At 53.2% G+C, this 14,998-nt stretch overlaps 1 protein-coding gene across 3 annotated transcripts in view; it reads left to right on the forward strand.

Moving 5' to 3' along the window:
- Rasa3 (RAS p21 protein activator 3) overlaps positions 1-13,631 on the forward strand; it is a 108,332-nt gene extending 94,701 nt beyond the window's left edge. For all 3 annotated transcript variants that reach the window (XM_005082618.4, XM_040733589.1, XM_021234405.2), the window contains 7 exons: positions 1,270-1,343; positions 3,379-3,485; positions 4,097-4,179; positions 4,748-4,956; positions 5,967-6,070; positions 10,473-10,656; positions 12,089-13,631. In XM_005082618.4, the coding sequence (XP_005082675.1) occupies positions 1,270-1,343; positions 3,379-3,485; positions 4,097-4,179; positions 4,748-4,956; positions 5,967-6,070; positions 10,473-10,656; positions 12,089-12,164 (837 nt within the window). In that variant the 3' untranslated portion in view covers positions 12,165-13,631. The remainder of the gene's footprint in view (positions 1-1,269; positions 1,344-3,378; positions 3,486-4,096; positions 4,180-4,747; positions 4,957-5,966; positions 6,071-10,472; positions 10,657-12,088) is intronic.
- Positions 13,632-14,998: the final 1,367 nt, after the last annotated feature.

Here is a 14,998-nt window from a genome sequence, read left to right on the forward strand (position 1 = left end):
TCTATTGCTATGATGAAACATTAACCACAACCCTTTCCTTGAGGAGGAAAGGATTTATTTGATGCACACTTCTATATCACAGTCTTTCACTGAGCGAACCTGGAGCCGGAGACTGAAGCAGACACCACAGGGGAACGCCGTTTTTCATAGCCTGCTCAACTCACTTTTCGTTGTGTTTTCAACACAATGTTTTTATCAGTTCTTTGGGAATCTCACAAAGCCAGTCCAGTTTGTGTTGTCCATACACTCGCTGGAGCACGGTCAGACTCTCAGCGCCCTGCCCCTCAAACAGAATTGAGACCTTCCCCTCCAGAGGCCATCAGTTGTGGAGTCAGCTTGCTTTCTTACACTGCCCAAGACCACCTACCCGGGTGGCATTGCCTGCCGTGGGCTGGGCCCCTCCGCATCAGTCATTAGCCATGAAAGTGTCCTTCAGACGTGCCCACAGGTGAACTGATGCAGGCGGTTTCTCAGTTGAGGGTCTCTCTTCCCAGATACGTCTCGGCTTGTGTCGGGCTGACCAAAACCAGTCCGCGCAGGTCTAATATTGACTGTGTGTCAGCACTGAGGTGTGTTGCCTGAGCCCTGACCTGATGCATGCGTAGACACACAGGCACCCAGGACGCTGGGCTTTGATTTCTGTCTGTCATTCAGAAGCAGTCAGCACAGCTTCTCTCTTAGAAATCGTAAAGTCCTGAGCAGTGAAAGGGAAGTAGGGAACTGAAGCTGGGAGCCACCTTCAACTGATGGGAGGAACCCAAGGAGTGGAGAGGTCACACACCGAAGCTGGGGGCCAGGGAGACCTAGTGGGGCCTCCCTCCATGTACCTCAGATTGCACCACTAGAGCCCCCTCCCTCCATGTACCTCAGGATGTACCACTAGAACCCCTTCCCTCCCAAGTGCTTCAGGATGTACCACTAGAGCCCTCCCTCCATGTACCTCAGGATGTACCACTAGAGCCCTCCCTCCAAGTACCTCAGGATGAACCACTAGAACCGAGTTAGGCCGACGAAGCTGAGGTGGGTCCCTGGTGTGCACCTGGCTCCTGGTGAGAGCCTTGGCAAGGTCACAGCAGATGGACAAGACTTGGAGGAATGGACTGGGCTCCTATTCTGGAGGCGAGAGCAGATCCCGCAGCTGTATTGGGCCTCGCGTCCCCATATCTCTCCCCGGGTTCAGAGGAGGTCTAAGCACCCAGCTAGGGTTCTGGTGGATCAGACTCTGTCCAGGCGCTTCCCTTCTGACGCTCTGATTTCCTCCCTCTTCAGTTCCTGGATTTGATCTCGTCATCAGGGAGAAGGGACCCCAAGAGCATAGAGCAGCCCATCCTGCTTAAAGAAGGGTAAGGGATTGGGTCTCGGGCTCGAGACTGCTGTGTGGTTGACTGAGGAGGGAGGTCAATGCGATATGGAACATAACGTATTTCTTCACATACAAGATGAGGGGACCGAAAGCGTGGCAGCTTCCAGACAGAAGAGAGAGAGGTTTTTTTCTCTTTCCCCTCCTTTCGTCTTCACCTGTGCTAAATGTCCCTTTCCCCGCCCTTACGGGCAGACAGCTCACCCTACAGTTGACCTCCTTCTCCACCTCATGTTTCCACCCCATGGGCATGCCTGAGGGCGACTGGGAATGCGTCCTGCCCTTGTTTGCATGAACTTTGACAGGCGTGCCTAGTTCCCATGACCCGGCTCTGTGTCCCGATTCCCAGAGTTCCCAGTTGAGACTGTGTCCAGCTGAGACTGTGTCTAGCTAGGCCCGTGTCCCCGGGGCTTGAGCTGTCTGCAGGTCACCATCAGGCTGCCCTAACTGTGTCTGTGTCTTTCTTTAAGTCACCTTCTTCCTAAGCAGGTGTTCAACACTACACACATGACACCATGTGACGTGCATCTAATTCACAGCCTCTAGAGCAACAGGCTTTGTCTCATAACCCTTAACTTGGCCCAGAGTGCACGGGTCTTGCAGACCTTACAGTGATGGTAACAGACTTTCGGGGTTAACCAGCCATTGCAGGGGTGGGGCAGCCTCCCCCGCTCTGCCAACACACCACTAGAATTTCCCCAGTTCTTCATGCCGAGGTTTCGGGCCTTTACCCCACGCTGAAGCACTACCTGTTCCCCTTCTGGGACATGTCCTCAGACCACACGCAGCTCTACATGCTTAGATGCAGTGTCATCCTGGAGACTGGCCTGTCACTTCTCACCCTGTCCTACTAGTCACCGGCATCCACTCGTGGAGGGAACCATGTCCACAAAGGCCCACACCGTTAGCTGCGCTTGGACTCCAGTCAAAACATTCCCCAGTCCGTTACTGGCCAACACAGAACTGTGAGGTCGACTTTGCACGCTTAAGCTTATTTGCTGAGTTAAGTTAGCCCTGCTCATGTGAGGCCAGGGGCCCTTATTGTAGCCTCCAGCAGCGATCACTGCCTCTTCCCCCACCCCTGAGGAAAACCAGGTGACAGTTAGAAAAAGCCACTTGTGCATGTGGTACGTGGGTCAAGAACTGAGCAAGATTTATGAATCCTTTTGTAAGGGATCCACAGATGCTCCTCCATAGTCATCCAGTGCTGCACACGCGTGCTCCTCCATAGTCATCCAGTGCTGCACACGCGTGCTCCTCCATAGTCATCCAGTGCTGCACACGCGTGCTCCTCCATAGTCATCCAGTGCTGCACACGCGTGCTCCTCCATAGTCATCCAGTGCTGCACACGCGTGCTCCTCCATAGTCATCCAGTGCTGCACACGCGTGCTCCTCCATAGAGTCATCCAGTGCTGCACACGCGTGCTCCTCCATAGAGTCATCCAGTGCTGCCCACGCATGCTCCTCCATAGTCATCCAGTGCTGCACACGCGTGCTCCTCCATAGTCATCCAGTGCTGCACACGCGTGCTCCTCCATAGTCATCCAGTGCTGCACACGCGTGCTCCTCCATAGTCATCCAGTGCTGCACACGCGTGCTCCTCCATAGTTATCCAGTGCTGCACACGCGTGCTCCTCCATAGTCATCCAGTGCTGCACACGCGTGCTCCTCCATAGTCATCCAGTGCTGCACACGCGTGCTCCTGTATATGTAAAGTTCAACATTACAAGGGATGCTGTGTTCTTTGACTTTACACAGATTCCATGTGTTTACAGGTCAAAGAACATTGTGTTTTCTAAGGAAGTACTAGTAAGAGGCAAAACTGTTCAAAAGATAAAATCCAAGAGCGTGTGCCCTTCAACTCCAGCGTTAGCCCAAGGACATGAAACGCCAGGGCTCCGGTGCCACTGCCCACCCATGCCTTATGAGAGTGGAGAGTATTATGGTTGCGCATCTGGAGGTAGCTCAGGCCCTGACTTGAGAACAGTCACTGAGTGCCATGCTCCCTCTGTGACAGGTTCATGATTAAGCGGGCCCAAGGAAGGAAACGATTTGGGATGAAGAATTTCAAGAAGAGGTGGTTTCGCCTGACGAACCACGAGTTCACCTACCAGAAAAGCAAAGGTAACAGGTTTCTCCACCCCTTCGCCCGGGGCCCGGCATGACAGGAGGCTCCCCAGTTAGCAGCACAGGGGACACCTAACTCCTCCGTCTGAGGCTGAGTGAAGGTGTCTTTCTTCCCTGCTCCTGTGTAGGCTGCAGAGCCTCAGGGTGGTGATTCAGCAGAGGGGACGGGGGCCTTGGCTCTGGCAGCAGCGTGCCTGTGCTTCCCTCCGGGAAGACCTGCTTAGCCAGGCGTCTCCGTGCCTCCTCAGGCGAGGACCTCAGAGTCCCGGGTTCCAGTCACAGGGATAGAGCAGCAGCCCTGCCAGCCCTAGATCTGAACTGGCTAGTGTGCTGCAGCGCTGGAGACAGTGTGGGCCATGTCCCTGTGGACACGAGGCACTTTATCTCATGTGAGAACAGGGCCCAGGTCCTGCCTTTGTGTCGCTGCTGCGCTGAGTCCCCCATGGCTACCCCACCTCCACCTCCACGCTCTTCGCATTTGTCCAACCTTCAGGAAGACACAGCCGAGAGCCCTCTACTGTGGCTTTGCAGGCCCTGGGCCGTGGGGGGCCTCACCCTTGGGACGTGCTGTGCAACTGAGCCCAACTTTGCCACCTCCTTTGCTGTAGGTGACCAGCCCCTTTGCAGCATCCCCATCGAGAACATCTTGGCCGTGGAGAGGCTAGAGGAGGAGTCCTTCCGAATGAAGAATGTGAGTGATGGCCCAGCTCCAACCCCGGGGGGGCTGCCCTGCCTCCTCCCTGTCCGCATCCACTGTTGGGATGTGCCCTCCCCCACTGCCCTGCACATCCAAGCTTGGGGGCCCTGCCATCTGGGGGCCCTGCCACCTGGGGCCCTGCCGCCTGGGGGCCCTGCCATCTGGGGGCCCTGCCACCTGGGGGCGCTGCCACCTGGGGGCCTGCCGCCTGGGGACCCTGCCACCTGGGGGCCCTGCCGCCTGGGGACCCTGCCGCCTGGGGACCCTGCCACCTGGGGCCCTGCTATCTGGGGACCCTGCCACCTGGGGCCCTGCCACCTGGGGCCCTGCTATCTGGGGACCCTGCCACCTGGGGCCCTGCCACCTGGGGCCCTGCTATCTGGGGACCCTGCCACCTGGGGGCCCTGCCGCCTGGGGGCCCTGCTGCCTGGGGGCCCTGCTGCCTGGGGACTCTTCATCCCACCTCCTTCTCAAACTGGCCCAGCGGTAGAGCCCACTAGAAGCTAAGCAAATGGCCTGGCACCTGTTGGGCTAGCAGCCCCTGACCCCATTCTCTGTTCAGATGTTCCAAGTTATCCAGCCAGAGCGTGCCCTGTACATCCAGGCCAACAACTGTGTGGAAGCCAAGGACTGGATCGACATCCTCACCAAAGTGAGCCAGTGTAACCAGAAGCGTCTCACCGTGTACCACCCGTCTGCCTACCTGAATGGCCACTGGCTTTGCTGCAGGGCCTCCTCAGACACCGCTGCTGGCTGTACTCCCTGCACAGGGTGGGTCCATGGCTCCGCAGCCCCATCCGGCCAGGAACAGCTGTTAGCCTTGGCACTGTGTAAGGCGAGTCAGCTAAGATACTGAACAAAGATGCACCAAACCAAAACCACACACCCAGAGCTGCTCCTGAGGGAGCCCTTGGTGTGGTCCTCTGGAAGGCTCTGCATAGGCTGGTGGGATCTGCAAGCCTTCCAAGTTCCTCTCCGTCTCCTGCCTGGGGGCAGAGGTGTCTTTGGGGCTGGTGGAGGGTCTCGAGCAGTGGACCCAGGGCAGGGTGGTCTGTCTCTTCGACAAAGGGCGTGAGTGGCCTGCGTATCCCTGAGCACACCCTCAGCCCACATGTGCCTCACCCTGGCTTCTCTACTTGGACTACTGCGCCCATCCCCTTCCTGGAAACTGAGGCAGGCCATTGCCTTCCTGGCCCTGTGGTCAGCTGGGCCTCCTGCGATGATCAACTCTGCCAATCCTGGAGGCAGCCTAGTGCCGTGAAGATTGGTAGCGCCCCTTGTTCAACTCTTAAGGAGCTTGTCCACATAAAGGAAGCAATGAAAGTCTTGTGTGACAAGTCCTGAAGTGAAGCGATATACAAGGTCAAGGTCAATCACCCTTCAGGCTGTCATTGAATCCTCCCAGAGACTTAGAGTCATTGTGCCCAGATTCATTAGTGTACAGCCTGAGGCTGGGGGGGGGGGGGGGGGCTTGTCAGGCTCTCAGGTGTGAGATCAAGGGTTTCCTACATCTTTAGGCTGGGACAGGAGCCAGAGCCCCAGCCTTCAAGGATGACAGGACTCATGGAGTGTGGGGTTCATCTAGGTTATTCCTACCCTGTGTGCCCCAAAAAAGACCTTTTCTCTCATAGTCATTTCTCATATCATACCATGTCCAATTCAGTTCTCTCTCTCTCTCTCTCTGTCTCTCTCTCTATTTCTCACACACGCACACACACACACACACACAGTAGTGTTTAAGACGTTGCACTCACTGTTTTGTACTTGCTGTGTTTGGACAGCGGGCTCCCAGCAAACATCCAGCTGGACATTGATGGGGACCGTGAAACAGAGCGCATCTACTCTCTCTTTAACCTGTACATGGGCAAGCTGGAAAAGATGCAGGGTGAGTATGGGCCCTGGGCACTAACCATGGGGAGTTGTGAATTTGGGTGAGTCACTGCAGAAAGGATCCTGCAGAGCCTCTGGGGTTCCGTGTTGCCCTTGGGTGTCTGTGAGGGTTAAAGAGCAATTGGTAGGAGAGAGGTTTAGCCATGGGGTGCTCTGACATAATCAGATAGAATTTAACACGCAAACTGTGAGCTTCGATGTTCTTTAGTCCTTCTTAGTAACGTCTACACCAACAAAGGATTTCGTGCTTTCTAGAAAGGGGTGCATGAGTGTGCATGCATGTGTACATGTGCTACATATGCATGCACACATGTGGGTATGCACATGACTGTGTGGACACACGTGAGTATGCCACATGCCTGGCAGCTCCAGGCATACTGCATGTTTCAAATATCTGCTGTTTTGTCACCTGTAGGGTGAAGTCTTCTCCTTGCCTGCCACTTTGGTTTTTCCCCCTGCCAGCCTGGTTCCAGAGTCCCAAATGAACACACAGGAGGCTATATTAATTATAAAACACTGTTGGTCAATAGGGAAGCATTAGTCCTGTCGTGTCTAGAAGACACTTTCCTTGGTGTCCTCCATCCCCTCTGGCTCTTGTGATCTCTCCACCTCCTCCTCTGCATAGCTCCCTAAGCTCTGAGGGGAGGGGTTTAGTGAAGATATCCTGACTAAGTGTTCCAAAGTCTCTCACTCTCTGCACATTGTGCTGGGGTGTTCTAATGCTTTGAGGCCCTCCATTTCTATTAGACAAGTCCCTTCTTCCTCCTTTGGGACTTATTCCCATCTAATAAAAAAAAGCCCCTTCCTCAATGAGCCTCAGCTTGTTTTGTCAGCTAGATGCTGTGTTGCTCAAACCCCAAGCAACTTCCTTGTCCTCTGATGACATGGTCTCCTCTCTGGTCAACCCACATGTACCTTCTGAAGTTTGGTGACCCAGTAAAGCTCCATGCTGCACTCAGTCCTGGAGGCCAACATACATCTGCAGTCCTGAGCTAAGGTCAGCATGCAGAGGGAGTGAAAAAGAGTCCCTGTGGAGGACTGTTGGCACTGCTCACAGTGCCGTGTCCCTCAGCAAGCCAATTGTCCATCTACCCATCAGGGGAAATGGAGAGGGATGACTTCTGTAGAGCCGGTACCAGCATCTCATTCATACACAACCATCCAATGAGAAGCCTTCGTTCTTCATGGATCAGCAAAAGGGACAGTGTCTCCATACTGTCCCCAAAGCAAGCTCAGAGGCCAGAGTTCGCTCTGATTTGTGTCCACAGAGCAGACGGCGGCTGCATGTGTCTTGTGGTCCTTGTGCATGCCGCTGTCAGCCTGGATCTCTAAGATTATCTCACCACCCGGCCTTCAAATGCCACACTCACTTGAGTCAGAGCTCTGAGGCTGGACCAGCCCCTCAGTCTCATTGCAGATGATAACAGAGGGTCTGTTAGTAAAGGTGTCTGTGTGGCTGCTCATTTTCTGCACATAGTTTACCTCTCACTTTATAGACGGGCCAGTGGTCTTGCTGACATCTGCAAACACAGTACAGTTCCCTGAACACTTGGCTTAACAAGTGTCTTGGTTTCCTTTCCTGTTGCTATGATTAAATGCCCTGAAAAGGCAATTTAAGTATTTATTTATCTTACAGTTCCAGATTACAGCCCATTATTGGGGAAAATTAAGGCAGCAGGAACTTGAAACACCTAACCACATTACATCCACAGCTCAGAGCAGACAGCGGTGAATTCTTCTCGTACAGTTCACTGCTAAGGGGATGCTGTCCCTCATAGTAGGCAGCTCTCCCCACCTCAGTTACCATAAACAACACACACGTGCACACACACACGTGCACACATACACACATGCTCGCTCACACACAGAGACACATACACACAGAGACACAATGCAATCACACACAGAGAGAAACATGCACTTACACACAGAGAGACACACACTCACACAGAGACACACACTCACACACACATTTACACTCACACACAGAGAACCTCAGGTCAATCTGGTCTAGATAATAGCTCGCTGACACTCTCTTCCCTGATGACATTTGGTCCTGTCTCTTTGACACAGATAGCCATCCAGCCTCACTCCAAGCAGATCCTGTTTCCACTTGATTTGCTCTTGTTTATGCCAGTTTTATCTTTTCCTCTCCTGGTTTGGAATCAGTTTAATAATGCAGTCAGGAATTCCGTATGTGATGTGACTTGGGGACTGACTTCTTGGGTGTTGAAGAGTAGATGTCCCTGCTCCTTTTCTATTCACCTTTCGGGCCCTCTTTCCTCATCTTGAGAAGCATAGGTAGCAACAGTCAGTAGCTCTCAGGTCCGATTCTGTAGGGCCAAGAAGTGCAGCCTTCCTTCGCCTATCTGGTTCACGGTTTCCCTTGCCCGGTTTGCCCTGTCCGGTTCACGGTTTCCCTTGGTTCCTGCTGCAGTTTCTGTTTCGTGAGCCCTGCTTTGCACCCCCCTTCCCGGCTCTGTTGAGATGAGGGCTGAGTCCATAGCTTGCAGCACACTGATCTTGCTGGGTGGGGGTTCACTGCCTCTTCAGCCTTCCCTCCGTTCCAAATGCTTCTTCATTTCCCAAATCCTCTTTGTTTAACAATTCTGTTGCCCGGCTTCTCTCCTGCCGCTGTTATGATGAGCAGTGAGGAGCAGCGTGCGGTTCCCTGTCCTCCTCACTCAGAAACAACAGCTGTGTCATCAGAGCAACAGACCGCAAACCCAGTTCAGTGGAGTTCACTGTCCCCTTACAACAAAGATCACCTTCTCTCTGCACTTGTCATTCCTTTCTGGTCTCTGTGTGAGACATGAGCAGAATGGCTTCCTTTGGCTGTCATTCTCTTCCCGTTGTCTTCTTGGTGTTCCAAGAACATGCCCCTGCCACTGTCCTCCCCTGCCCATAAGCACCTATCCCACACTGTTCCTGGCAGCTGCCAGCCTCTGCTATCCGGGTCCAGAGCCACTTGGTACCGTTGGGTAGCTCTCCCAGCCTCTCTTCTCCCTTGGTAGCTTTGGATGGTTGCATTGGTCATTTGTGGTCATGGTGACTGTGACTCCCTTCTCACTGCTCTGGGGGCTGGGCGTCTGTAATCCAGACAGCACACTGCTGGTTCTTTGGAGGGGAAGGGAGGGGATGGGAGAGAGGGGAGCTGTTCTGGTTGCAGACTGACTTCTACATGCCCTCAGGTGTGGGAGAACCCTCTTTTTACAGAGGAACTAGCTCCATCCACAGGGGCTCCACTGACCCCATTCCAATACTGCACTTCGTACATAAGCCAGTCACCCAATAGACAGAAGCAGGGGGAACCCCAGAAAGTTCAAGGTCATCCTGATTTACATACTGCGTGGAGGCCATCCAGGCTATACAGCAAGACTCTAGCTCAAAAAACCAACCAAGTTAAAAAGCCAGGTGGTGGTGGTGCACGCCTTTAATCCCAGCACTTGGGAGGCAGAAGCAGGACAGGAGGATCTCTGAGTTCAAGACCAGCCTGGTCTACAAGAGCTAGTTCCAGGACAGGTTCCAAAGCTACAGAGAAACCCTGTTTCAGAAAAAATAAAACAAAACAAATTAAAAAAAAAACACATACCACACACACAAAATAAAACAAGCAAAAGAAAAGACTTCAACATATAACTTTGAATGAAAGCAAACTCTCATTCCCTGACATATGCAGAATTGTAGGGCTTGAATGCCTAGTCTGGGTATGTGTCTGTCTGTCTTTGTGACAGTGAGATAGAGAAATATGCCAACTCAGGCATTTAGGGTCAGGTGGGGACAGCAAGGGTGGCTTGGTGCTTGGATGATCCTTATTGATGGCCAGAGGTGGTGGCGTGGCTTCAGTGGGGGTGACTAGGATGCATCCTGGGAGAAGATGAGAGCAGAGGTCCTTGGTGCTGTCATCAGGCCTTCCTTCTGTCCTGCTGTCCTCACAGCTGGCCAGAAGCCTCTGGTGAGTGACATGTGCCAGACTCTGTACCCCGTAGAATGGAAGTTGGTCCTGATAGTCCCCCACACAGCCAAGCTCGGTGTGTGGGTGTGGACACCATTCCCGACCTGGCTGGCTGGCAGTAGCTGCATGTGAAGCTCACCCCTGTGAGGTCGGCTGGAGACAGTATGGCCGCTTGTGATATGAGGTCTTCGAATGCAAACTGGAGAACCCTCGGCCATAACAGCCCACCCAGAGCTCCTCCAGCCTGGGCAGTGCTTGATCCTGGAAGTAGCCCCATTTCTATTTTTAAAAGCGGGGTACCCTTGTGAGGCAGGGCTTGCTCTGAGGAGCTCACTGGAGTAATAATCTCTGTAGACATGCAGACACAGGGCTAGGGGAAGCAGAGCCGTGGACTACACACCCCATGCTGACACTCTCCTGCCCCTCTCCCACTCCGTGGCAGAGGCCTGTGGCAGCAAGTCTGTGTACGATGGCCCTGAGCAGGAGGAATACTCCACATTCATCATTGACGACCCCCAGGAGACCTACAAGACACTGAAGCAGGTCATCGCTGGGGTGGGGACCCTTGAACAGGAGCACGCGCAGTACAGGAGGGACAAGTTCAAGAAGACGAGATACGGGAGCCAGTGAGTGCTGGGGGAATGGGGCCCCAGGTCATGGGGGTGGATGGAGAGATCTGGACCCTCAGTGAACACCTGCCTCATGCCGAGGGTCCTGGGGCTCCATGGAGTTCAGTGACCTGGGCTTCTCTTTGCCTGCTGTCTCTTTTAGAGCAGGTGTCTAGCTCTGCTCCCTGGTGCACAGGGAGGCAGCACCTTCCCATTAGCCTCCCAGCCTGGGCCCAGCCCCGTCCGGCATTACACACATCCTCTGCCATCTTCCCAGGCCACGGAGGCTCTGGGTGCAGGGTCACTGACTAACCACATTCTTGTCCCTTCTTGAGGCGGGAGGGGTGTATAGGTGGGGGACTCAAGCCAGGCAGAGACATCCAGGCTGTCCAACTGTGGCCATATGACCCTAGTCAGGTCAAGCTCTGTCGATGTAGAGTAGGAGAAGGCCAAGTTCAGGTCCACAAAGGCTCAGGCCGTCCGGGACTTCTCTGGAAGTGCCCATGGCATAGCCCTTATTGGGTGGGTGACCACAGGGAGCCCAGAAGCTTTCATACCCTCCCTCTACCAGTACCCTTCTTCCAGGGAAAGATCGTATCGGTGCTCAGGGGCAGTAACAGTGCCCAGTCCCATCTGCACTGGGACCCTTGGAGGTGGCCATGGCCCATGTCCTGACTCCCCCAGGTGTTTATGGGACTAAACGTCAGCGTCTGCTGGCCCTGGTCTCAGACATGTCTGTGCTGACCCGCATCTAGTCTCCTCATCCTACCAGATGCTTTCAGACACACCTGTGGTGGCGCCCACATTTCCCTGCTGGAGATAGTGCTCTGCTGGGGTTAAACATGTGTGCCAGCCTCACAGGCTGAGGAAAGTGAGAAGCGTGATTCCATTTCTCATGGAGGGGGGTGAGGTGTGTGCTCTCCATGGAGCAACAGTCACCAGGCACCCACAGTGCTCCAGGCTCTGTCCCAGCACAGAGCATTCACCAGAACATGAGAGGACAGAACCATGGCCTCCCACGCATGTACCATATGCATGTGCACATGCTTCAAGGGCTGCTTACTCTGTGCAGTACACATGTGTGCACACAGCACACATATGTCCACAGTGGCACATGCATACATCTGTGTGCATCTGCCACACGTGGTTAGAATGCACAGCCCACATGTATGTGTGTATAGTATGCATGTTCTAAATGTACTCCATGTAATCACACATGACATCTACACATGTACATCATGTGGGATATGCCATGCACAGGAGAAACCACACTCAAGGCAGCACCGGCTCTGTTTGTGGATCCACATTTTCCGTATCTGTGTGTGTGTGTATGTGTGTGTGTGTGTGTGTGTGTGTGTTACGGTGACAAATGCAAGGGCTACTAAAGGTACAGTGGTTGTTGGGGTGTTGGGAGTGGAGCCTTACTTTCTCCTCTCTGCTCCCTCTCCAGGGAGCACCCTATTGGAGACAAGAGCTTCCAGAACTACATCAGGCAACAGTCTGAGATCTCCACCCATTCCATTTAAAGTCATGGCGTCTCCCTGAGTGTGCTGCTGAGCTGCACCAGGAAACAAACCCACAACCTGCAAAAGCAGAAGAAAGGAGAAGACGGAGCACAAACATGGAGAGGAACCATGTTCACCGGTTCCCACAGGTCCTCCCAAGCTGATGGCGCCACTGCGAGCCAAGCATGCTCTTCCCCAGCAGGAACGGTTGCCTGGGCTGTGCGCTTTCCTTGGCTGCCAGCGCAGGTGGTCTGAGCCGTTCTGGAACGTATGACCATTTGTCTTTTTTACTACTTTGGTTTTTATGGGGACCCAGGGGTCTGTGAAATATTAGGGAAGTGTGGACTGTGTCTAAGCCCGTTCCTCATGGCCCAGTCTCTCCTCTCAGAGGCACGGCTGGTTCATTCATGGCACCTTCTCTAGTGTACGCTGTCTCTTGTTCTTCGCCTGCCGAGCTCTGTGGCTCTGCATATGTGTAGCAGTCTGGCGCTAGCCCTAGAAACCCTACTTACTCCTTGTTCTACTTAGTCCCTGTTTGGGATGTTAGAAGTAGCATTTTCCTGGCAGCCAGCAGGCAGCCAGCCTTCTGTGATGGTTTGTCCCTGGCTAAAGGGGCGTTTTGTGGCTGGGATGGACAGGATGGCACAGGAAGCCTTTGATCTTTGGGGACATGGGGAGGGAGGGCTGTGGGACCAGTCTTCGCTAGGTGGCTCAACCCTCAGTTTGGGCACATGTCTGGAGGCTGGGTCAGTTTTTAAACTAGAATCCACATGCTTGCTACCCCGGTGGAAGTTTGGGAAAGACTTTTAAAATGTTCATTTTTCAAGCTGTTTTTTCTTAATGTTTTTAAAGGACTGTTTTTAAATAGCATTTTGATATAAGGCAATTTGGAACGTCAACACCTATATGCATTAAAGGGGATGGCACAGGGAGATCCTAAGGGAACAGTATTTGTTTTCTCACAGAGCCAAAGGGTCCTGAGGGACAGAGACCTGGGCTTGGGGCTGCATCATCAGCAATAAAGGCCAAACACGCTATTTCACATGCCCGTGTCTCTGTGGGCCCAGCAGGCTACACATGGCAATGTCTAGACATACTTTTAATCGGGTGGGAGGGTCCCGGAACAGACAAGACGGACCGCATCTGCTTGACCCCACCGAGCTTCTGGAGCCTCGTCCCCGACACAGCATCTCCACAGGCCGGCAGAGAGGCGCTCATCTGTGGGCACATGTTGCTGAAGGACACAACCACGCCTTCCAGTGCCGGTTTTCTCTTTGTCCTTGTTGGGAAGTTCACGCTTCATCTAGAAAACATAACAGTCTTGGTTGTCACAGAAATGGAGGATTAAAAAAAAAGACTTTGGACACAGCGGTTAGGCTGCACTGAGCTTGTTCTAAATGTGGATTTGTAACTTAATGTTTCTGTTTATAAGATACTAACGATTTGCAATGTATTTTACCGGGCGATTAAAACAGATGTTTTATTCTTTCTGAGGAGTGGTTTGGATTTCCCCAGGGGCCTCACATGAAGGGAGCAGTGTACAGCAGGTTCCCTACAGGGAGGGTGGCGAATAAAGGCAGATAGCATCACTGTTGGACCAGACAGGTGGTGTCTCTGGTGACAGGTGGCATTTCTGATAGCATGCGATGTCTCTGACATGCGGTGTCTACTTATGTCTCTGTGGGAGCCTGGCGTTTTAGTACCCTCAAAAGAGATATGGCGTTAGGCACTGCTAGTAGGTCCTATGTAGTTGAAGACAGAGGAGGAGGCGACAGATTCCTCCTATGTCTCCAAAGACACGGTGGCCTGAGGTCATAGCAGTGTGTGGAACTGACAAGCAGATGCTTTGTGGGGGAGGGTGCTACCTCTCCTGGAGACCCAGAGAATGAAGTGGGCACAGCATAGAGCCCCCACCAGGACAAGGGACACCACTGTGGCACCTGGTTCCCTTATCCCTCTCATCTCTGTTTGACTCTCACTCACTTTTTTCTTTAATTCCATTTGGAGTCTGAACCTTTATAAGGAAAGCCTGGAGTTTGGGAACACTGAGTTAGACATTGCCCTGGGAACTTTCTGGGGTCAAGATCTCAGGCCAAAAGGCTTCCCAGGACAGGTTGAGACTGTCGGGGGTCACTGGCCAACCTCTGGCCACAGAAGAGTGTGGAGTAGAGCAAGGAAAGTGTGATCCTGCTCCTTGGTCTCTTGTCTGCCAATGAACCCCTAGGAATACGAGTGGGGAGTGTCTGCTGCCCTGGCCACAGGCATTTGTCAGTCTGGATCAGCTGGAAGCGAAGTATCCTGAAAGAACTGGGCAATACCAAGACAAACAACTTACCTCCTATTTGAGCATGCCTAGTCAGGGCTCAGCTCATAGTGGAACATGCCTAGCTAGGGCCCAGTGCACACTTGGGCACGCTTAGTCAGGGATCAGCTCATACTGGAACATGTCTAACTAGAACTCAGCTCACCTTGAGGAATGCCTAGTTAAGACTCGGTTTACTCTGGGGTATGCCTGGCTAGGGCCCAGCTCACACTCCAGCATGCCTAGCTAGGATTCAGCTCATTGGGATGGGGGACAGGGTTCACCCTTGACCATGTCAATTAAGAGTCAACCCAGGGATACTGGGAGGCTAGGAATAGACCAGTCCCTGTACGGAGGATATACAGAAAATAAAACACCAGAATACACAGGGGCCCAAAGCCCCTCCATAGCTCTCTCTATCTCTGACAGAGACCTCAGTCATGTCTGAGTGCTTTTTTCTTCGAGGCCTGTTAGTCACTGTAGAAGGCAGTCACCATGAGCGACCTCTAGACTTCCATCTTGAGCTCCAACCATCAAAGCATCTGGAATGGGG

The sequence above is a fragment of the Mesocricetus auratus genome, unplaced genomic scaffold (assembly GCF_017639785.1).
Source record: "Mesocricetus auratus isolate SY011 unplaced genomic scaffold, BCM_Maur_2.0 Super-Scaffold_100031, whole genome shotgun sequence".
Taxonomy (NCBI): Eukaryota; Metazoa; Chordata; class Mammalia; order Rodentia; family Cricetidae; genus Mesocricetus; species Mesocricetus auratus.